Source organism: Stegodyphus dumicola, chromosome 11, assembly GCF_044657685.1.
Source record: "Stegodyphus dumicola isolate Sdum_Otavi_A_Nest chromosome 11, ASM4465768v1".
Classification (NCBI taxonomy): domain Eukaryota; kingdom Metazoa; phylum Arthropoda; class Arachnida; order Araneae; family Eresidae; genus Stegodyphus; species Stegodyphus dumicola.
Window position 1 is genome coordinate 45540681 of NC_140778.1, and position 27209 is coordinate 45567889.

Below are 27209 nucleotides of genomic sequence, written 5' to 3' on the forward strand. Positions count from 1 at the left end.
GGAAGAAAAATGAAATCCCAATAATTAAATAATTAATATACCAAAGAATAAATGTGCTTTGAGTAAAGGAATAATGAAATGGACTATCCTTGCAGAAAGTGTTGTGAACTGGGTCCTAGAAAATCAAAAGAATGGATTAATTATAATAAGAAACAGTGTACATTTACTTGCCTTAAAAAGAGGGGGGGAAATATGCAAATGAAAGAAAAAAACTTTAAAGCAACTTATAGTTGGTATAGTAGATTTATGGTGTAGTATGGTTCATGGTATAGTAGATTTATGGTACTTATAGTTGGTATAGTAGACTTATTAGTTGGTATAGTAGATTTATGGCAAGGAATAATTTACTTCTAAGAGAAAAAAACAAAAGCTTTGCAAAGGCTTCCGAAAGATTTGGATAACAAATTGATTAGTTTCCAGAAGTATGTTATTGACCTACGAAGGCAAAAAAAGTATTTACTGTCACATAATTAGAAATATGGATGAAACTCCAGTAATGTTTGATATGATAAGAAATAAAATAATTGATATGAAAGGATTCATATGAAAATATGTGAAAAGAAAATGGAAACTGTTTGGTGTTGGTGAAAGCTCCATACGCGAGTGGAAGAAAAATGAAATTACAATAATTAATATGCCAAAGAATAAATGTGCTTTGCATAAAGAAGTAATGAAATGGCCTATTTTAGAAGTCAGAATATCCATTATTTGGTCACGAAAAATCTTATTTCATTGTAGGGCTTCCGTGCTTAGTGGACTGTACAAAATTAAAACCCATGGTTACTTTTTAAAAATTGGCAATGCTTAAATGTAGGTTAGTTTAGTTTAGGTTAGGTTAAGTGCAAGGGCCACCTATAATTTACCCCAAGTAGGTAGGTACAGGCCGCTTTCATTAGCTGTCCAGATTAGCAACACCTTCCTGGGGCCGATGGTATTGTTCTGGTGCCAAGGTGCCACTGTTACCTGATGCAACTATCATTGCAAGATCTACCATTGCTGGAGGAGTCACCGGTTCTCCCATCTTATGCCCAGACCTACTCTGGCTGGTGGAGAACTTAATTGCATGTTCATTATGCCTAGCCATTCATTGCTTATAGATACAATCCATGTACTTAGTTCTTTTACACACTTTGATTATTATTGAGCACTTTGATTTTTTATAGCAATGTAATTTACACATACTGATTCGTTGACTTGCTGGTGTGCTTAGGTGCCTCATACTATTCATATAGCGATGATTGTGTATGATTTGAAATGCTTTCATTGTTTGCTATGACCACTTTCAGCTAGAAATTCAAACAATAATAATTGGTGGCTTTTCTTTGTATATTGATTTGGTGAGATCACTGTGTGTTGCATAGTTCTAGACTCCTTGATGCCAGAATATCTATTATTTGGGTTATGCACTTCTTAATATGGCTATTATTGACTGCACATCTGAGGTACTGATTCACATCTTGTTCCAATCTTTGTCTTCTCAGGTGCAGATTTATTGTCATTGTGTATCTTTTCAATGTTTATTATTATAGAATTAAAAATTGCTTTTGCATCTTCTTATTAAATTTTATATAAATATGAAATAATGTGTGTTGATAGGGTGCAAGATTTCAGAGTGGTAGGGTGCTAGATTCACTTATAAGTACAACAGTTTATTATTAAATAGTTTTTTTAAAAACCAAATATATTAGTACTAACAAATACTGGTTATTTCTTTCACAAATATTTTGTTTTTTATTATATAAAATTGATACATAATAATGAAAATATAATATATTTAAAACATACCAAATAATAACAGTTTTTGCATTTGATATTATTTTCCAGGATCCAGATAATCCAGTTATAAAATCAGTCAGGACTAGATTACCTAAATATTCTTCTAAATTAATTTGTTTTTGTATTTCTCGTTATTTTGTTCTAATTATTTTGTTTTTGTATTTCTCAATACACCAATCAACTAGGGAACCTCTTTCCATAATCGTAAAGCACAAGAAAGAAGCACTTGAGTCCTCAGGTTATGCTTATTAAATTCAGGTAGCATTACTGGTCTCACTCGAAAATTTAAACGCAAGTTCATAACATAGTCAATCATCATCAGTTCATATATGTAGCGAATATGCATAGCAGTACCTTGCGCCTGCTGTTGGGGGTGAATTTGTTCCAGGAATGTCATTGAAACTATGGAAACTAAAAAATCCACCTGTAAAAAGATAATTATTAATTTTTTTAATTTTGAATGTTACTTTTATATAATAGCAGCTATAGAAAAAGTCACAGCCTTCACAATCAATCACCGAAGCTGACTGCCATTTAAAATCCAATCAGATTTCAACACCTTGTGCAAGCAAATTTAACTATTGCTGTCAACAGTTATTTTAATTTATATTTTTAATTATTTACATTTAATGGATAGGAGTTCTGCCTCAAAATATATACAGCAACACAGAATAGAACAGTTAAAATTAGTAACCAGGAACCACAGAACAAATTTTCATCATAAATAGCTTTATCCCACAATTTTTAACAATGCATCTCCAAATATTTTCATCACTGCTATAAATGAATTTTGTTACCATTTTTGCACACTCTGTTATGAGGTAAAATACATTTTCTTGAACAAATCCTATATATAGCTCAGCATTGCCTTCAGTTGTACCAAAATTCATGTGGTACCAGTACAGAGGAAATTAAACTATTTTGAAGCTACATTCTTCTGTAATATTTTTGCTATTTTTGCCTGACCTTGCCCTCCTTTTTTACACCAGGCACAATTTGTGCTCTGATTTCATTCATAATAAGTTGCTATAATATTAAAGTACCATTTAAATTATTACAAAATCAGAAAATAATGAACACTGTTTAATACTTTCAGGGGCATTAACGTGATGTAGTTATTTCTGTTAACAAATATTCACTTACAAGGAAAGTGCACAACCTTTGCCCTGGTCATTTTACCTGAATTCTGCATAATTAGAGATAGAAAGAGATCTTCTCTCCCCTTAAAAACTGCAAAAGCATATCATTTATCACTTTGCTTCTGATTTATTATTGTCGTGGTTATTAAATATTACCCAGGAATAAGTCTTCTCCCATTCTTTGTCATACTGACAAATTCCTCACATTCAGATGCTGGAGGAATAATATGACAATTGTATCATTTAGGTTTTTTTTTTAAAAACATTCATTTGATATTTATTCATCTTAACAGTTTTATATCTGAAAAAAAAAAAAAAAAAAAAAAAAAAAAAAGGTGAAAAATAGGGTTAGAAACTAACACAATAAATAAAAAATACCCAAAGTGTTGTGATGTCACCTAGAATAATGCCCAACCTTTGTAAATACAGATTAATATTGCCAAAGCAATAATTACTCCTGTTTGAAATTACACAGGGTGTCACTTGGACATCGCACTTTTGAACCTTGCTTTTGACTTAAGTAAAAATTACCTGACAGGACTTTCTAACTTATGTTTGGTGGTTATTACCAGATTTAAAAAAAAATAATAATTTTGGAATTTTTGTTGTGAAAAGCAATTTAAAATGGGGTATTTCTAAAGTTTTACTCAAGTTAGCCATTCATAAACAATAAAAGTATTTTCTATCTATCTATATATATATATATATATAAAGTTTACTCTTTTTATGAAATAAATAGTAAATAGACTGTTAACAAAAATGTAGAATAGAAACATCTGTCAACCCTATGGTTATTGCATTTTTGCATTTTTAGTTACACACTAATTTAAATATTTGGCTCTTTAATTTGCATATGACCCTGACCTTTCTAGAAACATGATCTCAAACTTTAAAACTAAATATCTCTGTTGATTTTCATTACATAGGTGTCAAATATCTTATATTTTACTTTTTAGAATGCATATAAACTTTTACTAATTATAACTGTAGAAATAAGAATGGGACCGTGTAAAAGTTAGATTTCATAACTTTTAAATTTTTTTTAAATGATAAAAAGCATGTATATATGTTTTCTTTAAAACCCTTTTGTAATTGGAAATATATGAACATGACCAACAACTGTGGAAATTAAGGCCATATAAAGACCTTTATGGATATACAGTGGATGGACAAAAATATGGAAACACCTTGTGAAATGCATGTTTGAAAAGAAAGATTGATTTTAATGAAATATGTAGGTGGTGCTGGCGTTTTTGACTACTGATGCCACCTATACAACTTCGTAAATGTGCTAAACAGTTCAGTTGTTGTCGGAGAACTGTTATGTGAAGTTGTCATTGCATTATGTCAGAGTTAACAGACTTCGAACGTGGGCAAATTGTTGGAGCACGTATGGTAGGTGCTTCCGTAAGAAAGGTAGCCGAGGTGTTTAGTGTTTCAAGAAGTACTGTATCGAAGATTTATTCCGCATAATTGAAAAGCGGAAAAACATCATCTGCTAAATCAGAGCGCGGACGAAAGCGTGTCCTGAGTGATCGTGACAGACGATCATTAAGGGCAATTGTGGCGAAAAATAAGAAGACCACAGCTGCAAAAGTTACTGCTGAAATGAATGTTGTGTTACCGAACCCTGTGAGTACCAAAACAATTAGAAGGAAGCTTCATAAACAGGGAATTGCTGGCCGTGCTGCAATTGAGAAGCCACTCATCAGTGATGCTAATGCCCGCAACAGGATAAGGTGGTGTTTAAGTCATAAAGCCTGGACTATAGTGCAGTGGAAGCGAGTAATATGGTCTGATGAGTCTTCTTTCACATTCTTTCCCACTTCTGGCCGAGTTTACGTCTGGAGAACGCCATTTCAAGCCTATAATACAGACTGCTTGTTGCCAAGAGTGAAACATGGCAGGGGTTCTGTTATGGTTTGAGCAGCCATATCGTGGTTCTCTGCTAGCCCCATGATAACTGTGTCAGGGCACATGACTGCCAAGACTTATGTGAACATTTTGGCCGATCAAGTTCATCTCATGGTACAAACTTTGTTCCTCGATGGTGATGGTGTCTTCCAAGACGACAAAGCGCCTGTTCACACAGCTCACATTGTCCAGGACTGGTTTTCTGAGCACGAGGATGAGTTGTCCCATTTCCCCTGGCCACCACAGTCACCAGACCTGAATATTATCGAACCTTTGTGGTCTACATTGGAACGGAAAGTGCGTTCTCGTTATCCACCTCCAACATCGTTATCTGAACTTGCCAACGTTTTGCAGGAAGAATGGTATAATATTCCCTTGGCAAACATACAGGAACCGTATTTATCCATTCTGAGAAGACTGCATGCTGTTTTGGATGCCAACGGGTTTCCTACACCATATTAAGCAAAGAAACATGTTTTTTAAAAGGTGTTTCCATATTTTTGTCCAACCCCTTTATATTATAATGATAGAAAGTCAGCGATAAAATTATAAGCACCAGTAGACGCACTATGCATAAATAATTTAGCATGAAAGTTTTTGAAGATAATAAGCGCCATTTGCTGAAGACTATTTAGCATAAACAACGACAATACATTCTTTATAAAATAACAAGATTATGTTTTAATTTTTAATAAGGAATTTTTAATAACAACATAAATCCAGTCTTAGAGCTATCTATCTTCTACTGAGTACACAGCAGCCATGATTACAGTCATCTATGGAACCATCTGAAAACAATCTAATTAATTACTTTCCATATATATTGCTCAGAAAAATAAATTTAGATAGCAGACAACAGCATATTTACAATATAAAAACCTTCAAAGTAAATAATAAGTTTTAATAAAAAATGCACTTTTTTGTGAAATTATTTATCCTATACATCTATTTAGTAAACCCATTCTCAAAATTTCTTGTCATCTATATTAGCTGTCATTTGTTTCAAATTTCTAAATTAAGTACCCATCATTTACTTAAATTAAAACTCTAAAATAGCAATTAATTAGATACTTTAGCTACTAGAATTCCAGAGAGTGTTTATGACATCCAAATAAATACAAAAATCACTTTACAGAAAGACTTTGCTTACCTCGCGAAATATGGCATTTAAAGTTTCAAATGCATCAATCATTAGCAAGTAGTCAACCTCATATAACAGTCTGACAATTAATCCTTCACCTTGAAGTATATTTGACAGTCTTTGAGCTTCTTTAAAGTCCATTTCAGTATGAAGAATAAAAACAGAAATAGTATCTACTGGAGGTGCAGAAGGACCAGGTGCTCTATCTATTGAAAGGGTTGAAATCTGCTTTTCAAACACAAGACACTGTTTCATTCTCATAATTAATTGAAATGCACGAAGCGTTTTGTTTTTCAGCATTAGAAACAGTTCTATTTTTAGATGTATTTGGAATACATGAAATTTGTTTTTCTAAATGAGAGACGTTATTATCTTTGGAGCTCCCTTGTATACTACTACTTTCATATACAATTTCAGATGCAACAATATTCTTTTTCATACTTTTATGCACATTGCTTTCAGGTGTTTCATCTTTATGCTGCAAATCACACTGCACAGATACACAGAGACCAGTTTTCATCAGTCTTACAGACCAGTTTTCATCAGGATTAATTTCATTATCAATCACTAATTGGCAACAATCAGAAAACACAGCATTTGTTTCTAAATAAGAACTGTCATTTTCAGGAAATCGAAGTGCTATCTTTCTCAGAATACCTATAAAAAACTATTATTTACAAATGCATGTAACAAAGCAAAAAGTTTTTTTAAAAGAAAACTCAGATAAGATAAATTTAATTATTAGTAATACAGTTTTCTTTTATTAATTGAATACCTGAATCATCTTTCTTAACCTGAAATTATGGCAGACAAAATAATACCTGAAGAACAGCGAAAAAAAAAAGAAGGAAGCAATTAATTTTTAGTTAGTGAATTGAGATATAACTCCAGTAACCTGACAGCAAAGGAAACTAGAACAAATGTAGTTTGTTTTATTATGGCACAAAAACGGGTAATTTTATTATCATAAATTAGTTTGACTTTGAGAGGGAAAAAATATGGCAATAGAAGAATAGCATTTGCATTAAGGAAAAATCTAATTCATGATTAAGCACATCAAAACTTTAAAAATTATAAAAAATTTTGGCCTATTTATTCACTAAATTTTCATTGTAGCATTTTGTTTAAAAAATAAATAGCTCAAAAGAATGAAGTATTATTTGGGGTGGGGAATTAAGAGGCAAACAGCAGGCAGTCATTCATTATATTATAATAGTGAAACTACATATCGAAACTCAGACAGGAAACAATGACATAGCAATAACCTGAGTAAACAAAAACAGAGTTTGATTGCTATAGCTTTTATTTTAACATAAATGCTTTCAATAATTCAATATTATCACCTTCTTCAATTGCAACTGAATGAAAGATAAATACTACAAACATAGATATAGGTGGACAAACATAAACATAGGTGGATTTTAGTACCTCAGCTGTCGAACCTCACAGGTGGACTTACTCTGCCCTAATTTTCATGCAGAAATCTTGAGCAATGGATCTGAGGGTCTCCTATCTCTTTTCCCCTCTCAGTAGCCTCTCAAAAGGGCTTTTAGCTCAATAGTATTTTAGTGCTCCTATGCAGAAAAGACACTACAGATGTACAAACATCCATACATTGTAAGGATTCAAATTTGACCTATTATAGTCAACTCATCTTCCGCAAATCAAAATTTCAAGAATTTAATACAGTACAAAGTCTAAAATTTGAACATTCAGTATACAAGATGATCTAATTTTTAGACACTGAGAGGAGGGGATTCTCATTAAAAGTCTTGGATTGGAGAATATAATACTTAATAAAAAGTAATTTTTCCACTGACTAACTGAGATTTGTGGAGGTTATGAGCAGGCTCTTGAGTCACTGTACGGGTCTAGCATTTTTCTACCTGATGTAAACAGTAAATGAAGTCTCAAGACATATTTTTTAAAATGGAATGTTGCTTTTTTGGGGGGGGGGCAACAAAGAAGGTAGGGGGAAAAAAAAGATTCTAAGGAACCTAAGCTGAATTTAACCTACCAAACTATGCTTTCTAATTTGACCCAGCTTATTATTTTTTCCATGCTATTTTTATTGCAGCTATCTTATCAGAATTAAAGTTTGAATAACTGCCATAAAAAGATCCTCAGAGTGAAAACATGCTTCAATGCTAATCAAGCAAAAAGAGGAATTGCTTTAGGAAAAAAAAAAAAAAAGATGGATGAAGGTACATATGTCTCAACATTATGCAAATATTATGGGACTGCAAAGTCAACAGAAGACAATATAAAAACAGAAAAAAGAAACTATTTGAATATCTTGTGGATTTTGATATCGCACTCAAAATGAAAAACAAAAAATTGTTCATTATACTAAAAATTCTCATCATGACAGAATGATGATTGAATGGATGAGAGAGCATCAAAATGAGGACATGTAAATTATGGGTCAATGCTAATGGTTTAACCCTAAATATTTCACGAGAAAACAGGCTAAAAACTGAATGCACGTATTCAACAGGTTGGTTAATCACATTTAAAAACTGCAATGGTACAAGGCAGTTAAAGCAGGTGAAAAATCTTCAGTTGATACTGAAACAGCTGAACAAAACGTCATCTTCAAAACAAATTTCTAACACTGACAAAACTTATCTTTTCTAGCAATATATAGTCCTCCAAATACTGTGGCAACCAAACCTGATGATGATGAAAAAAAAACCTGATGCCAAAGATTTCAAAGCGAGACTAATGATTATGGCATGTGCAAATGTTGCAGGAAAGCAAAATGCATAACCATGGGCATTTAAGGAATCATTTCATTCCCAAGGCTAGGCAAAATTTGAACCTGGATGTTACTGGAGATATAAAAATTGCTTTTCTTACTATTATGTCTGCATTATATTCTCCAATCCAAGACTTTTAATGAGAATCCCCTCCTCTCAGTGTCTAAAAATTACTATGACTATTTGTATCACATTTCACTTAAAATTATAGTAAAAGATAATGTTCCCATCTTGTTCTTTCATCCAAATTCTACATCAATCATTCAGTCATTCAGTTAGATTTTATGCACAGAAAAAAATCAAATTTTATTCCACACACACACACACACACACACAAAAAAAAAAAAAAAAAAAAAAAAAAAAACTGAAATTACTTTCTTGCTAACCGAATATATAAAGATGACATGACAGAAGTTTTCCATTGCGATGCCTCAATCATCAATCAGTTAAAGAATTGCGAATTTTGCAATATGATTTTAAATTTGGAAAATTTCCCTGCTGATAGTGAAGAAAGTAACGAAGAGTTAATTGAAATGAAAAGATACTGAATGACAATTTAGTGAGAATTCTCAACACAGCAATTATAGGACTTCAACAATGAAATTTTCTAATTGAAAAAGAAATCATGAGTCATAAAAAATGAAATAGCTTACATTGAAAGAACTGTTTAATAAAACAAGCAAAACAAGATTGAGCTTTGTTTTTTCTTTTTGTTGTTGTTATTCCTCCCTCCCCCCATTTTTTTGTAAATTTTGATTCTTTTAAGGCCATAAATATTTCATTCTTTAATAAATAACTATTTTACATTTTTAATTTTAGAATTTCTACATATCATCTTACTAGATTTAAAATGATAATCTAAAATCTAGAATTGCCGAATTTCTACAATTCCAGATCTTGGACTTTGTACTGTAGTAGCTACCCATGACACTATCTATAATGGATCTTGACATAGCTAAAGCATCTGACAGGACCTGGCATACATGTATCATAATCAAGCTCATACAAATTGATTTTGCAGCCCAATTTATTCACATAATTAATAGTAGCTGACTAATCATTCTTTCTCCTGAGTTAATTAGATTATTTCAACAACCCATCAAGTTCTTGCTAGTGTCATGCAGGAATCTCTTTTTGAGCTAACATTATTCAACATTTTTATCAATGACATCCCAAGATCATTTAATGTCATTCTAGGACTTTATGCAGATGACACCCAAGCTTGGACTATTCTGATACAAAATATTATCTCCCCTGCCTTAAGCTCTGGCTCGTTACCTGGAAAATTACGATAAACATCATTAAATGTATTACCATGATTTTTTTCCAGATCACCCACCCTGTATTCCTCCATTAAAAGTTTTTGGATGACTATATTCCCTTGTCAAATACTTAAAGCATTTTAGGAGTGATACTTTATTCTAAATTACGTTGGTATCTCCATATTGAGTCCATCCTCAAAAAAGGGAGATTATCAAGTCCCAGTTATATCCATTATTAGCTTGAAAGAGCCACCTGTCTATTAAAAACAAAGTCTTCTTTACACCTCAATCATCAGACCAATTTTTATGTATGCTTATACAATATGGGGTACTGCAGCAAAGATGCATGTCAACATGCTTCAAGCCTTTCAAAGTATGGTCCTTTGTTTAATCCTTAATGCAGCTCAGTACATTTGTAATGATATGATTCATTCAGACCTAAAAATTACATACCTGCATGCATTAATCAATATAGTCAAAATTTCTTTTCCAAAATTGAACAAATTAATAACTGTCTTCAACAACTCCCTGCCTACGACTCCGCGATTCATAGTTCAGTACACTGTGAATTGCAGGATGGGATCTAGATCCATCCAATGACGGATCTAGGTCCATTATGGAATCTTTCTGATTGCTAATAGGCAACACCATGCTCCCTTTATGTCAGTTCCAGTAGCGATGATGCCAATGATGGATGCAACACTCAGAGCTCCTGCTTCAAGAACTTAAAATGCTATGCTTATCATTCTCCAGCTCAAGATATCATCTACTGCCTAAAAAGAGTCCTTTTTTACACTGTTATCAGTCTGTTTGTACTTAGAATCATATCTTACCCACATAATTAATTTCTGCTTATGGATCTTACCTCACATTATAAGCCTATAAACCATTAATTGCTTTTTTCTCTTCCTTAATTTATATTGTTGTACTGTATTTAAAAAAATATTTTTAAAAAAACCCTAAAATATAAAATACAAAAAGAATACACTTTAAATTCTCTCTTCATGAGCTTTCTTGAGCCATGCGGCTAGCTAAAAATTTTCCATTATTAACTACTATGTATATTTCTCTTTCTGCTCACTTTTAAATTTTCTGATGAGGAGGCAGATGTTTACTAATTGTATGTAACAAAAAGAAACAAAGCAGGTAGTGCTATGTAAGAGTAAAAAATGGAATCAGAAATCATCTCTTTGTAAATGGGTGGAACAAACATGCTAGAATTTTAGACATTGTTTAATGTGGGAGATAGTTACGTAATGTAACTATCTCCCACATTAAACAATGTCTATGTTTAATGTCCTACATTAAACAATGTCAATTTATATAGATATGTAAAATCCGAAGCAAATCTAATTTGCCAATTCAGTTTTTCTAGAAGTATTCATTTACAAATTCATGCCACCAATTTTTTAAATAATTATTTCCTTTAACCACTTGCGCTACGACTAAACTTCACAGTTGCGGTGCCGTGCGCTACAATATAACAAGCGGTAAAGTGCCTCATTTGCGCCACACCAGGTCTGCATCTCCAAGTGCATATGTGTGATTATGGCAAAGCCTCGACGGCCATCTGCCTAAGGGGTGGGATGCCTTTGTGGAGGACTTTCTATGGGAAACCGGCTCGTATACACGTTACACATGGGGAAAACCACGAAAACGCCCATGCAGCCACCCCGTTCGTGGGATTCGAACCTCGGACCAAACTACCGGTGTTCAGCAACTTTATCGCTCGGCCGCTGGTGGGCCCGCATCTGCGAGTGCAATCCAGAGCTGTAACTCAAGAATAAACAATCTCGTTGTCAGGCGACGTGTGCACCCCGTTATTTTAATTTTTTAGCGCGGTTTGAGACAAAAGCATCTCGACGTGCGTGGCACGTCTTTTTAGCGCAAGTGGTTAAATAGGGACTATATTTTGTATATAAATTAATCCATATGTCACTACTTGATATGGCCATAATTATTAATACATAGTCAGTCATTCACAAACACTAAAGCTGGCATGCATGGCAAAAGAGTAATATCACTCATAATGGGAAAAACTAAAAAAGATGAGAAGTTAAGACATGCCTACATCATAAAACTAATTGCTGATCCTCTGTGGCACTCTAAATTACCTCTGCTTCTAAACTTCAGATACATAAACTTTATAAGATTTGTTTACTAATAACTGTAAAGCCCATAAAGGCTATCAATATTATAAGGAATTTAATAAAAATGAGATTATGAATAACAGTAATGCATTGCTATGTTTGTCTTTCTGCACAGCACACATGTGGGAAAAAATAAGGCTATACATGCAGAACTACATCCTGCAGTCATCATATAGATATAATTGACAGATAATAAGATATGCAAATATACTAATAATATGCCATATTGTGTTAAGAAGCTAGTAGCTTTTAAAACAACTATGACCTTCAAGTACTCAGAACAATATTAAAATATCAGTTCTTTTCCAACTTTACTATTATTTTTATTTTTATTTTAGCATACTTCCTTAGCATCAAGAACACCACTTTATTTTACCTTCATTTTTGATAACATTTTCCTTGCACAATTATATTTTTCATTTCATAGCTGTTTTTTCATTCAACAATCATAGCTTTTTTTCCTTTACTACAATGGATTTTAATATTTTAAAGATTTGAAATATTTCACAGTGATTATGTTTACCCAGACTTATGACTAAATGGCATACGCATTCTTTTGAGTGCTTGTGAAATAGTGCAATAAATGCTAACCCTGCCAGACTTTTGACTCATTTAATTGAATTCATGTGGCATCATATGCATCCCAAAGAAAAAAATGTCTGCTATGCTAAATGCCATCTTTTACTTTTATGCTTGTTGTTTAAAACTTTATATTATTCTTTTTATTGCAATGTTTATTAATTAACATTAATTTTTTTTTTATTTTAGTTTTGCAGTAAATTTGAGTCCACATTTTGCCTTCCTTTTGAACAGGGAGAGGGATAAGAGATTTTCAGGGATAAAACCAACAGATATCAAAAGGGAGAAATTATCAACAGAAGTCTAGTAACAAGGGTAGGAGACTTAAAATATAAAACAAAAAAGGAAAGATGCTTAGTATCGAGTCAAAGAAGTAAGTGAAAATGTACCTATATGATATTCAAAATGCATTTGGTGGCTTTAACAGAAAGTACTGAAATATTTTTGTCAGACTTAATATTTGTACTACAATACAAACTCAATAAACACTGGGAAAAAATACCCTTGACTTGCCCTTAGAAAGTGGCTGCACTTTTGATCCAACAGCTTAGCAAACAATAGCTCCCAGCTCTGACTGGTAAATTTGGCATTTTGGGCTATACATGATATTACTTGAACAGTTCATGGCACTAGCAGTGCATTACTTATTCAACTGAACATAACCACACATTACAAACTACTACTTTGTATTGCTTTTTCCTTACACAACTCAATGCACTGAGGCCATTCGTACACCTGGAGCTCAGCTTACACATACTTCTCAATACAAAGAGACTCATTTATCATATTGGCACCAGTAAGAGCACATTGGTGGGGGTTTACTAAATACAGAAAACAGATCTCCAACCTGCCACTGGATCATGTCACTTTCAATCTGATGAGTAAAAAGTGGATTAGAAAACAGCTGTTATCAGATTCAATTCTAGCTGGTGAAACTGACATTTTTAACACTATTCTCCTTAACAGGCAGTATTATCAGCAACATGTCACTCAACTTCAGACAGCTTGTCATTACAATAATAATATAAAAATATAGTTTCTTCAAAATCTTAACAATAAATTAGAATTTGCTTTCAAAACAGTTCTATAATAAAACTTTCATTTATTTAGGGCAGCCATCAAATTATTTTCACAGCATACTAAAATACATCTGGATAATAATTAACACTGGCTGCAACATTTTGCTTCTCAGTATTTTATGCAATTTATAAAAACAAATCTTTGAACAAATTCTAATTATTTTCTCTATTACTTAGCTTCAAGTAAAGCAATATTAACACAAACAAATACTATTTCTCACAATTTTTCACCAAAACAAATGCAATTAAATATTGTAATAAAATTTAATTTCTTAAACCTGAACAATATTTTCTTGCAGAACAAGTGAAAATTTCTGGAATATTTTATTTTCTACTTTAGTAAAAAAACTTATTAAAATAATCTACAAATATTTGCTTACATTTATAATGATACATTCTATCAAGAATCTTGCATTCAAATGGAGTTTTAAACAAAACTTTTGGAAAATGCACAAATACTTACTTCGTATAAATGGCTGTATATGAACTAAAATGTCAAATCTTTCTTTAGTCAGAAAAACTAATTATTTGTTCCAGATATACACTTTCACTTAAAGGACGCCGCAAAGCAAAATAAAATGGGAGCAGTCTGCATAATGGTGCATGAGTTTCAATCTCCTGAAATAAAATTTTAAATTTAAAGCAATATATACCTAAAATACAAACTTTCATAAAACAGATTTGCTGAAAAATTTTTAAAATAATAGAAAGGGGGAGAGAAAAATAGCTCCTTTACATAAACATTCCTACACTGCTTCCCCAAAATAAAATATTTCAAATTAAACTGCTTCTGTAGTTATGAAATTTAATTGACAAATAACAAATAGTATGAAAAGTTATTGAATAACATAAATAAAGCCCCATTAACTGGAATTTTATTTTAATGAGCATTCTAATTAATGGAGGGATTTTTAAGTTTCTAGATGCTGGAAGTGCGAGACATACAGTTAGTCAATAAAGTCTGCATACATCAAGAAAAGTAACATCAAATCCAAATTTTAAGGTGCGAAAAGGGTAGTTTATTAAAGTTTTATTTTTTAAATATTTAGTTTCAATAAGGGACTTTGAAATTATTTAACTGTAATATTTTCATATCTAATAATTTATGCACACTAATTTTTAAAAGATAAGTGGCCAGAAATCAAAGCCAATAAAGTTTGCGTACAACGCGATGGAGGCGGGGGATTTTTAATCTAACTTTTAAACTTCAAACTTGAGAATGCAAAGAAGGTTACACTTTCAATGTCATTGACTTCCGAAGCGAATTTCACGTTGATTGGAAGTTGTTATTTCTATTTTCTTTGACGAAAATGACAACCAATAAAGAAATTCCTTTAGTTACGAGACAACTAATTATCAAATTGGGAGATGAAGGTAAAACTCTTCGTTATATTGGTAAAACCATTAGAAAACCATTTTCTAGTGTGCAAAGAGTTATTCGAAACTATCTTGACACTGGTAGTCTTGCTGTAAAACCAAGATGTGGGAGACCGAAGAAGCTAATGCAGAGAGAAGAAAGAAAAACTCTTTTATGAATTAAACAAAATCCTAAATTTTCTGCTGCAAGCATTGCAAAAGAAATTTTTTTAACTAACAACAAGGAAATTTCTCCTGAAACTGTACGAAAAGTGCTGCGAAAAGCCGATTATCATGGACGCAAACCTAGGTCTAAGCCATACATTTCCAAGACAAATAGAAAGAAAAGAATTGCTTTTGCCAAAACACATTTAAACTCTTCGCAGGACTTCTGGAACAATGTAATTTGGTCAGATGAAAGTAAATTTACAATATTTAAAGTTAATGGCCACCCTATTGTATGGAGAAAACCAAGAACAGAACTGAATCTGAGAAATTTAAATCCAACTGTCAAACATGGAGCTGGCGGTGTGATAGTATGGGGGTGTATGTCGTCAAAAGCAGTTGGAAATTTTCACATTATTGATAAAGTCATGGATAAGTATGTTTATCTGGATATTCTGAAGAAAAATCTACGAGACAATGCCCGAAATTTAAACCTTTCTAATACCTTTATTTTCCAACAAGACAACGACCCGAAACATACAGCTATAATTGTGAAGGAATATCTCCTCTATCACACTCCAATACAGTTGTGTACTCCTCCACAGTCACCAGACCTCAATCCAATTGAACATTTGTGGGCAAAATTGAAGAAATGAATTCGAAAACACAATATTACGTCGTGAAATGAGCTAATTAGTAAATTGCAGGAAGAATGGGCGAAATTTACGTCGGATGACACTGAAAAACTAGTTCAGTCAATGCCCAGATGTCTGCAAGCTGTTTTGAAGAATAAAGGATATCCTACAAAGTATTGAAGTAATGTAAAAAACTTATATTTTGCTTTTTTTTCAAAGTGTACGCAGACTTATTGGAAGGAATTTCTGAGTTCTTTTAATAAAATATATTTTTGAAAAAATGTAAAAAGTATTACACTGATATTATTTACTTTTTATTTAAGCTTACAATTTTAGCTAATAGAAGAAAAAAATGCAATGATTAAAATACATTTTCCTATGCTTTAAGTGTCTTTTTAATTTCAAATTTAGTCTGTACGCAGACTTTTGTGACTAACTGTATGTGTTCCCACTCACAGGTAAAAGTCTTAAGTGTCCCTTGAATGTCCACTAAGAGAAGGTTCAGTTTCGTTTTATAATTTGCAAGAATTCATGCTTACTTTACAAATTGTCTATATTTTTCAATTAAAATCATACCACTTGCTTGGTGCTTTTTCATTTTGGTGTATTTCCTTGACACCAGGTGTTACCAGTTCCATTTGGCTTCTTTCCTGGCAATAATTGTCTTTATAATTATTGTATAACTCATGCAACCATATTTTTCATCTAATCAGTTTATTTATTTATTAGCCAAAAAGGAGCATTAGCCCAAATGGGCTATTTGTCTCAAAATGAGATTTTGCATTGAATCGCTGAATACGACATACAACTATTCAAATTGTTGCCACCAAATATTATCGCACTTTTGCCATTTTTAGATATGTATATATCTCATATATATTATTCTGAGGTTGTGGCTCTTGGTTACGCACTGCTTCTTTTTTTTTAGCATCGTTTCTCTCGCCCTCAAAAGAACTCTTAAGTGTTATGCTTCTTGGCCAATGGGATATGAGACCTTAGGTAGAAGGAGTTTTACGTCCGATACAACCAAGTAGGAGCAACCTCCTTTGGCAAGTCTCATCCGACCCTCGCACTGTATTATTTTTAAAGAAATTAAATAATGAAAGTCTGCATGAATGTATGAATGTTTTTCACAATGTACAAAATCTGATGTGTACACTTCCTTGTACGGAACTTCCACATGACTTCCTTGTACGGAATATTAAAGAATACACATTTTTTCTTGCATTTCATTTAAACTTATTGGATTGAATTAAATCTACTTCGCCGACAGCGCATAACCACAACAAAATAAATGCATTCTTTAAAATTCACTCTAGTATTTGTTTACCATAGCGACACTCTGCCGCGAGGTTCACTTAACAGTATTATATTTCGTTCATATTATAACTCATAATGCACAAAATTTATATCATTTAAAGAATAGAATTATCTAATCGTTGCCACATGTTCTATTCAAATACTACAGTCAAAAGTCGTTAATCCGGACTCGTCGGGACTTCGGCGATTCCGGTTTATCGATTTTTCCGGATTGCGCAGTGGTAAAAGGTCTTACGCGCACGCGTAAACGCCTATGCGCATGTGTCAGCGCGGCGCATGCGCAGAAAGTTTTTAGCTTTGAGGTTCGGATTATGGGTGTCCGAATTAACGACTTTTGACTGTATAACAAAGCTAGAATGATGTATAAAAGCAATTAAGCAAACAAAACAAAAAAGAAACAGTTTTTCACAGACAATTTAGTATTTCTCATTTAATTAATTCAGTTCTCACTTCGCGAGAAGGCAAAAATACGTAAAAACTCAAAACATCTATATTAAAAATTACAAAGTAAATCTTAAGCACTTATTTCATCGAAAAAAATTCCAGAAAGGATTAAGCATGACTTAATTGGCAAAAATAAATGAAGGCATTATCTTTGTTGTTGCGAAGCTAAGTTTCTCTAGATTGGCAACAAATCCATTAGTCTGCTGTTTCAAATGTAAACAATCAATGGCCGCCATCAAAAAAAAAAAAAAAAAAAAGGCTTAGCTGCACTTAAACAACTTTAAAATCGTTGATAATTCTAAAAATATTGCATACAGATTTACTAAAGGCATAAAAACCTTAACCCAAAAAATGTACAATTTACAAACATATAAGAGTAAAGAAACTGAGATCGCTGAGCCGGGTAACAGAGTGGATATATATATAAATATATTTATATACGTTTGGTGCGGCCGATTGTAACCAAAATACGAGGTGCACATCTACATGTTATAGCAGTCCTATATATAAAATTTCAACATTCTGAGGCTACTCGTTTTTGAGTTATGAGAGATACGTACGTACGTACATACGTTCGTACAGACGACACAAAAAATTCTGTTCAGAATTAATTTTAAAGCAGTTTTATAATTTTTTGAAGGAAAAGAGTATTTTATTCTGTCCTTACGTACAGATATCACGCAAAAATTTTGTTAAATTGCATTCAATAGCAGTCAAAATGTATATTTTCGTTGAAATATGCTGCCTGAAACTTTTCACAATTACAATACTTCCTTTTTACTTCGTACAAGGAAGTAAAAAACAATGGTACCTAGAGCCATCAAATTTTGAATAATGTAGGAGCAAGTGAGAATGCTTGTCGAAAATTTTAAATATATGTGGTTTTTTAAATATCTGGTGACTTTGCTGTTGAACTGAATTTATGTGGCGTAAGTGCAAAAATTACGATATTTAATAAGCAAAGCTAACACACAAAATGTTAATAATAAAAAGACAAAAAACATGTTTGCAAGCCATCATACTAAGAAAACTGAACACTGATATCATGACCTGAGAAAAGAACGAAAAAATATATAAATGCATGCCAATATAGTCAAAAGTCGTTAATCCAGACACCCATAATCCGGAATGATCTATAATCCGGACTGCAAAGCTACAAACTTTCTGCACATACATCAACGCATAATGCGTTCACGCATGTGCATAATACTTTTACTCATGCACATAATACGTCAAATTTAGTACAAATATCGCTGGTGGTCCACAGGAATAGTGGATCATACTGAATATTGGAAGTCAGGATTTCAGACTTTGTTCTGTACTTGAAATATTGAAAGGACTATTATGAAGAACTTAAAGCTTCATAAAAATACTAGTATGTATCCAGCATCAGAAAGCACACACAGACAATTTACATGATAGAGTGTAGAGACATTAGGTATTTTTTTGGAAGCAAGAGAAGTGAAAAATGAGACACGGCTTCGCCAGGAATCAAACCACAGACCTCTGGAACACACACCTAGCATGCAGACCACCACACCAAGAAGGTGGGAGAAAGAATCTTATATACTCCCCATTTTAAAAGGCAACTGGGGTTTTTAGAGGACCCAATCACCAAATCCTGGGTGTGGAGAATCATCATTCACCACTCTTTTAGTTTGGGTGTCACCGTAGAGTCATTAGGATTTTTTTTTTTTTTTTTTTTTTTAAGCCAGAGAGATGAAAAATGAGCAACATCTTCGCCGGGAATCAAACCACGGGTCTCTGGAATACGTGCCCAGTGTGCAGACTTTCACACCACGAAGGCATGCCAAGAAGGTGGGAGATATACCTTATAAGAGGAGTTTACTACAGTAGACGCTCGTTTTTACGGACTCGTAGGGACTACGAAAACAGTTCGTTAAATCGAGAGTTCGTAATTTAGAAAGGCATCGGAAATTGTTAGTATTTCACATTTTAATGTTTTCGAGACAGGTTAGTGATACTATTCCATGCTTTTATTTATGTATTAGGAATTATTGTTAATAGTATTAATACTTAATAAATTATATCCATTCTATTAAACAAACAAGAAATATAAAACATTTGTAAAACGTACCTTTATTAAGTCATTGAGCAACAAAATAATCACTTATCTTTGTCTGTTTTAAAACAACAGATTGTACAATGCAAGACTCCATCTTCTCTATATTTGTTAGCATTTCACAATTATCACTGGCCTCAAAAAATCGTCTAAGTTCTGACAAGTATTCAGCAGCTTGTTTTAAAGTTGGTCTTGGTGTTACTTCCTTTTCTTCTTCTTCTGGATCTGAAAGTCTCTCATTCTCGTTGATTATGCTGCTAATAATATCGTGATTCGATATTTCCTCCGTGCAGATGACATTAGAATCCATATTTAAAAAATCCTCGAATGAAAGTTCTGGCAACTGTGGACTTCTACAGCGAAGTTCATGCATGAGAACCTCATCTTCACCGTGAGATCTATTGTCATGGATTTCTTCAGTTACGTCTGTTTCTTTAATAAAACCTGCATGTCGAAAGGCTTTAGAAATTGTTTCATCTAAAACATCATTCCATGCACTGATTGATAAATGCATTGCATCAAGAATATCAATCTGATAAGGTTGTTTACTCTTTGCAAGAGCACTGTCTTATATTTTCGCTTGAAACTATTGATTATCCCCTGATCCATTGGCTGTAAAACTGCAGTTGCATTTGGTGGGAGATATTCCACACGGATTGCCTGAAGCCCAGTGACTTCCATGTGTGCAGTACAATTGTCCACGATTAGGAGAACTTTGCGCTTCTCTGCTGAAAAACGGTTATCTAAATCTCTCAACTATTTTTCATAGATGTTGCCAGTCATCCAGGCCTTATTATTAGCATAATATGCAGCAGGAATCTTCTGAACATTTTTTAAACACCTTGGTTTCAGATATTTTCCAATAAAGAGCAGAGGCAATTTTTGTGACCCAGTCATATTGGATGCAATCAAAACTGTAAGTCTCTCTTTAGCTTTATTACCTCCAACACATTTATCTCCTTTGTAAGCTAATGTTCTTTCTGGCAAAATCTTAAAAAACAAAGCCGTTTCGTCCGCATTAAAAACGTCATCTGCAGCGTATTCAGAAAGAAGCAATTTCAACTTTTCTTCTCTCCATTCATTTGCTGATGACGTGTCTACTGCTGCACTTTCACCACACACTTTCCGGAAACTCAAACCATTCCGAAATTTAAATTTCTGTAACCAACCATCCGATGCTTTAAAATCTTTGATGTTTAATTTGGAAGCAAAAAAGTGTGCTTGTTCTTTAAGTACATTTCCATCAATTGGAATGTTTAAGCTTCTCATCTTTCGAAACCAAACAAGCAAAGCCCTTTCCAAATTTGGGCGTTTTGATTCTTGAAAATATTTTCGAGAGGAGGGTCCACATTCATCGTTTCCGTTTTTAGCTCCAAAGATCTTCTCTCTTGCCTTTAAAATCGTCGATAAACTATTTTTAGGAATTCCATATTTCTGAGCAATTTGTGTCTTGCTTAATATTTTTTCGTCAACTTCTTTTAAAATTTTCTTCTTTATTTCAACCGCTAAACAAATTCGTTTCTTCATTTGCGACATAGCTCTAAGAACCTTACTTAACCAAAACTGGCCCAATCTCCCTCTCGACTAACGAGACTTCACTGATTGAGTTGTCCACATCAAATGACTATGACATTACAAAAAGCAACAACTCTCTTTTAGAAGCAACCCAAACCCCTTTAAGACGAATGGTCTCACCCCCACCCAACAACATCAGGCCGATGCTCTTCTGAGAGCCTCCCACAACAAACAACACCATAAATTTGTCCTAATTCCCCCTCTTCTCCGCCCCTCCTTCCTTACTGTACTTCTTTGAATGTTTCGCACTTGCTGCCTCAAAAGAGTTGGAGATTTTATTTGACCTTTACACTTCATCCCAATGAAACATGCAGAAGTATGAAAACTGAGTTCGCAAAAAAGAGATTTTCCTGATTTGTAGTTCGTAAATAAGAGCGCAAAATTACATTACATCTATGGGAGTGTATTCGGGACGATTCGCTAGTTCGTCAAATCGAAAGTGTTCGTAAAAAAGAGGTTCGTAAAAACGAACGTCTACTGTATTTTAAAATGTACAGGTTTAGAATAGGAGTGTGCTATCCTGGACTACATAATAGTTAACAGAAGAGGACTGTTAATCCAAAACTAAAGATAAAGGCAACTCTGGCATAAAAGCTTGGCCGTGTGTGTATGTTATTCACTTCTTCATAGATGTAATATGGTTGGGCCTTGTGGCAAAATGAGAGCAACTTTCCTGTGATGAGATAGTTAAATGATTGAAGGTTCTAGTCATTCCTGATGAATGCTTAACAAGTAAATATAAGGCTATTGGATAGAAACAGTAACAATAGAGATAGACTATCCAGATGCATTGCAAATTTATTTTATTCATTCATTGCATATCAAACTTGCTATTTCTTGATTATGTAGTCCATTCCCAGAATTTTTGAAAGTCACAAATTTCAAGAAATATTTCCCAAAATCTTGACAGAAAAATATTCATATATCAGTGCATACCTATGTTGTATAAAAAGTCAACTGCCCTAGTAATACGCTGTACGTAAACCTTTTTTATTGGCCATCAGAAGTTTTATAGGGTTCAGAGTATACTACAAACGGAAGATTATTTCATGGTTTACCACAACTCTAAAATTAAAGCTCAGAACTCATTTTCTTTTATATATTTTGTCAGACTGAACATAATTACAGCACTTAGTTTTTTCACTACATGTCCTCAAAACTAATGAAATATAAACTATTCTTCTACCCCTTAATATTTTAAAAACTTTTATTAAAGATAGTTTAGGACTATGAATATGGATTATTCATGCATTAAAGATATCAGAAACGTAGCAAAAATTAATGTATCTTAATAAATAAAATTTTAAAAAAGATTAGAGATTTATTAAAACTGCTATTAGTCACATGATCAAAAGAAATAACTTAATGGAAAGAATACAAATTACCTAAAGAAATTATAAATGTATCTGAAATTTAATTTTATTTAGTTATTTCTTCATATTTATACTTAAAAAAGGAATTTAATTACTCTGATCTCATACCAAATTTAATAATTAAGTACATTTCAATCATTATTTAATAAATTATATTTATTAACTTGTTTTTAAAAATTCAAATAATAAAACCAAGCAATCATCATAGCTATTAAATCATTATTTAACAAATTAATTTCATCAACTTGTTTTAAAAATTTCAAATCAGAAATTTGATTGCTGAATCTTCATTAAAAACACTAAACAAACATGAGGAAACTTACTGATATAACTAGATGATTTGAAATACCCATTTCTTCAATATATTCTTTCCAGTAATCTTCTGATGAAGTCCGATGCAGAATTCTAACCATGTGTCTTAACACTCTGGTAGGTATCTCATAAACAGGAAAATTTGTCAAATATCTAAGATTTCTTATGTAGAAATCTTTCAATGAATCTTCTATAAAATGAAACAAATTTATTACCTTTGATTTCTTAAATTAGAATAATAATGGCTTAACACCTTTTAATATTATAATTAGTTGAGTTTGTTTATTATTATTATATCCATAATCGAAATCCTTTGTTTCAAAACATAAAATTGAAAATTAAAGGAATTATAAAGCTATTCAAAAATTTATTATATTCTATTAATTATTTTAAAATTATGTTAACCAAATTTTAAATTATTAGAGAAATATGAAAGAATTGTTTTTTCATCTACCTTAAATGAGGAAAGAAAGCACAGCATTATCACACTGAGTGGGAAAAAAAAACTAATTGTAATATCTAATAATCTTTAAATATTATCATTTTTAAGATGTGTGAATATCAGTGATATAGGAATGTTAGAGAAAGTAGGCACACTTACTAACAATTCATTATTAGCATATTAATAGTGTTTTATAAAAGAGATTGAACACTTAAGATTCTGAAATTAATTTCAAAAAATTAAAATGCATTAAATTGAAATCTTATGTATAGTTACTTAATGGTCTTCTGTAAAGCATGTGTTTATGTTCTTTTTATACTACATTTGTTTTTCGAAAATAAAATAGCAAGCTTGAAATCAAATACCTTTTAAGAAAAATTAACTTGAAAGTTCACTGATGTGACTATAAACAAAATTATATGCAAACTCTCCTTAAGTAGCTATAGAATTTGTATTATTTTATAGTTTTTTGTCCTAGCTGTTTCAAGACAGTATATGACATCAGAAATTTATAATTTAGCTCTTAATTTTCAACTAGAAAAAGAAGATTTATTATAAATGTTTTTGAAATTATTAAAGTATTCATCAGTTCTTTTATGCAATAAAATGATCATAGCATCATATATTCAGAATGAAAGGAAGAAGAGGATGATCAATGCTGGGATCAATACATAATACAATACATTATTAAAGCATAAATTAAATAACTGAAAGCAGTATAAGGTCTAAGAAACAGAATTACTTTTTAATTCCAGTAGCATTATAACAGTAATCCCATTTACTACTCATGATGATAAAGAAAAGGTTATATGTTATGAAAAATTAGAAATATTACTCTCATTCTCAAACTCTGTGAGAAATAATAACATTAAACTATGATAAAAAATTCGGCTTAATCCTAGTATACGGTGCACATGAGAGTTGGCGAAATTCGGGTTTAAGAGACTAATAAGCGCGCCAATTGTGGTAACCAAGCCGATTTTGTGTGCTCTGGAGGAGAGTGCATTTGGGAGCATTTTCGCGCATGCTCATTAAATATTTTAAAATGAGAAGTTTTGATTGATGCAGATGGAAGAGAAGAATTATTTCAAACCATTGTTTGAAGTTCCGTTAATCTGTCTTCGGCTGAACTGAATGAGAAAGGATAACGTATGTTCAGGTAAAATTTATTTATCTTTTATTTTTTGTATTTTTTAAAATAATAGTAGTGGTTCCGCCGAGTTTCTGATTGGTTAATATTTTTTAATTAATCGATTTTTGGTCAGATACTGAATATGATTTTAGTTTGATAACGTCTTTTATTCTACAGTTCGAGTTGCTAACGTATTTTGTTCTACAGTTCTATTTGCTAACGTATTTTGTTCTAGAGTTGGATAACGTTACCTTTCGATTATGATGTGCAGTGCTATGAATTGCGAATATTTAAACACGAAATTTTTTTGGAAGTTAGAACTGGAAGGAAAGCTTGCTGTAATTCAATGGGCAGTAGATGCCGGATTGCTGCCAAATTTTAAAAATCGCACCATGGGCGCACCGTATACTAGGATTTGGAAGGAACATGGAGTGCTGTTAAGCATGGGATGAAGGGGACGAAAAAGGTAAGCGAAGAGTTTGACTCTTATTTCGTGGAATATATGTGGCGGCGCCTAAAAAATAATAAATTGTCATCCGAAAAAATGAAAGACTTTATATTTGCAATAAAAGCAATATATCCGCCAACCGAGTTTGAGGGCCATGGCATTTGAGTTACGATATAGACCCTAAAACATATGTGACACTGAGCCATGGTATTTAATTTATTATATTTGATATGTAAATGTTTTGTATTTGCATGTTGAAAGTTATATTTTTATTTGTTATAAAGTCTGTTAAAAATTTTTTCAATTTCTAAATGCTTGCGTTTTTTCTTGTGTCTCACCGTATGCTTAGGATTTATTATCTTATGATTATCATTTTGTTTACTTTTTTTGCCAACTCAAACTTGTGGTGACGCTTTACTTTGAGGTTGCCAAAAATTTGGCGACAAACGTAAACGCATCATTTTGGTGTTGGCGACAATTTTAAAAATCGCGCCAAGGCCGCACCGTATACTAGGATTTTACCAAAAATTCAATAAATACACAATCAGATGCTCAGATCATTAATTTGTGATACAGCAGACAAAAAGCTTAGCTATAAAATTAAAAATAATGAAGCTGGTGCAATGATATGGAAATAAATGCCATTCAAAATGTAACAGTAAGTTTACTGAATGAAGATAAACATACAGAGTTTTAAATAAAATTTGAAATCAGCAGCAGGGCCAGTGCTAGACTTTTTCCGTTGACCTGTGCAAGCTTTATGGCTCCTAAATTTTGCCACCTAATACTTTCCTAAATTCTTAAAATTCTCTCTTCCCCAACCTCTAAAAAATGCTGATTCCATATCAAAAACATTTTTGCCTGTTTACCCCGTTATAAAATTTTCTACCTGATTATCAAAAAAAAATTTAAAGCACGTTCTTTAATATTCGTTACACAGAACATGAAATACCTAATTATAAGAAACATTTCCTCTTTACTCTAGTATTATACACATATTCTATCATATTATGAAATTTTCAATTTCTTCTCTACTGTTTTCATGAGCTATAAAAAATGTGAAATACTTATAAATGTGCGATAAAAAGACATATTTTCTTCTTCTTTTTTACAATCATTTATTAGATTATCATTTCACTGTCCAAATACTTATATGTTTTTCCCCCTTCCCTCACACAGCCATCAGCATATTAATAACTACAGAATTTACATAATTAAGAAATTACCTTGCCATTCTTCTTCAAATAATATTTCTTCCATTTTCGTTTATGCTTCTTCTTGTAATATAATCAAAAAATATTCATTTTTAAACAAGGCATAAATTTGTAGAGTTCCTTATCTGTAAATGTTAAAAGGGGAACTGCTATGATACGCGCCCTCAAGTCGCCAAATTCCACGCTGCCATATTGCTATCTAATAGAGCTGGAGCAAACCGCATGTATTCGTTACTGAGTAACGGGTATATCGGTTGACTCGAAGTACCGATTCGGTACTCACAAATTCATTTCGTTATTCGCATCTGTTCGTTACTCGCATCTGTCGTACGATGCGGTTTGTTCGAGTACGAATGATGCGGTTTCTATGCGAATACGAATGATGCGGTTGCTGTTCGAATAGGAATGATACGGTTGCGTCACAATGCGCTCATAATTTTCACAGATAATTTTGAATTTTTTTGGGCATCTGGCAAACTCCTGTTTACATTATGTGTTTTAGTTGAAATACTATTTAGTTGTTGATATTTAAGAAAATGAGCAATTTTGATAGCGCGAAGCGTTATTTTGTATTTGCTTTTTACTATTGCTATTTATGTTTGTAATTTGAAAATTTAGATGATTCTTCTTTTTTTTTTCCCTTCAAATTTAATTAATTCTTAAATTAATGATGAATAACTAAGTAATGAAATAAAATACCAGACATTGTCTTGTTTGGGGGCTGTGGCTAAAATTGCAATTTAAGAACTAAGCCGAGCATTAGCTAAATTTAGGCTTTTGATGAGCAAATAATGTACTGTTTACCAGAGTATAGGTAGAAATTTGGTTATGTAGCCCATTCTTCTAAAACGACGTTTCGAAACTGCCTTCCACCACCAATACCCTTTTTTTTTTTTTTTTCAGTTTTGGTT

At 32.3% G+C, this 27209-nt stretch overlaps 1 protein-coding gene across 3 annotated transcripts; it reads right to left on the reverse strand.

Moving 5' to 3' along the window:
• Positions 1 to 1704: 1704 nt before the first annotated feature.
• LOC146993927 (uncharacterized) lies at positions 1705 to 26632 on the reverse strand. 3 transcript variants are annotated; one of them, XM_085826633.1, is made up of 5 exons: positions 26311 to 26632; positions 23074 to 23252; positions 14263 to 14417; positions 5980 to 6627; positions 1705 to 2200 (listed from the first exon to the last, which is right to left on the reverse strand). In XM_085826633.1, the coding sequence occupies exons 1-3, from the start codon at positions 26342 to 26344 to the stop codon at positions 14307 to 14309; spliced, it is 324 nt and encodes a 107-aa protein (XP_085682759.1). In that variant the 5' UTR covers positions 26345 to 26632; the 3' UTR covers positions 1705 to 2200; positions 5980 to 6627; positions 14263 to 14306. The 3 variants fall into 3 exon arrangements, with proteins under 3 accessions (XP_085682759.1, XP_085682758.1, XP_085682760.1); XM_085826632.1 differs by having other exon boundaries at positions 26311 to 26624; XM_085826634.1 differs by lacking the exon at positions 1705 to 2200 and adding an exon at positions 5064 to 5617.
• Between the last annotated feature and the right edge of the window lie 577 nt (positions 26633 to 27209).

What these genes read in the sequence shown, in the direction of transcription:
- LOC146993927 (XM_085826632.1), bottom strand. Translation starts at nt 6,270, where the DNA reads ATGCTGAAAAACAAAACGCTTCGTGCATTTCAATTAATTATGAGAATG. An exon ending in TAAATGCCATATTTCGCGAG is followed by an intron (nt 2,201 to 5,979) that starts GTAAGCAAAGTC and finishes ATCTTTTTACAG; the next exon opens with GTGGATTTTTTAGTTTCCAT.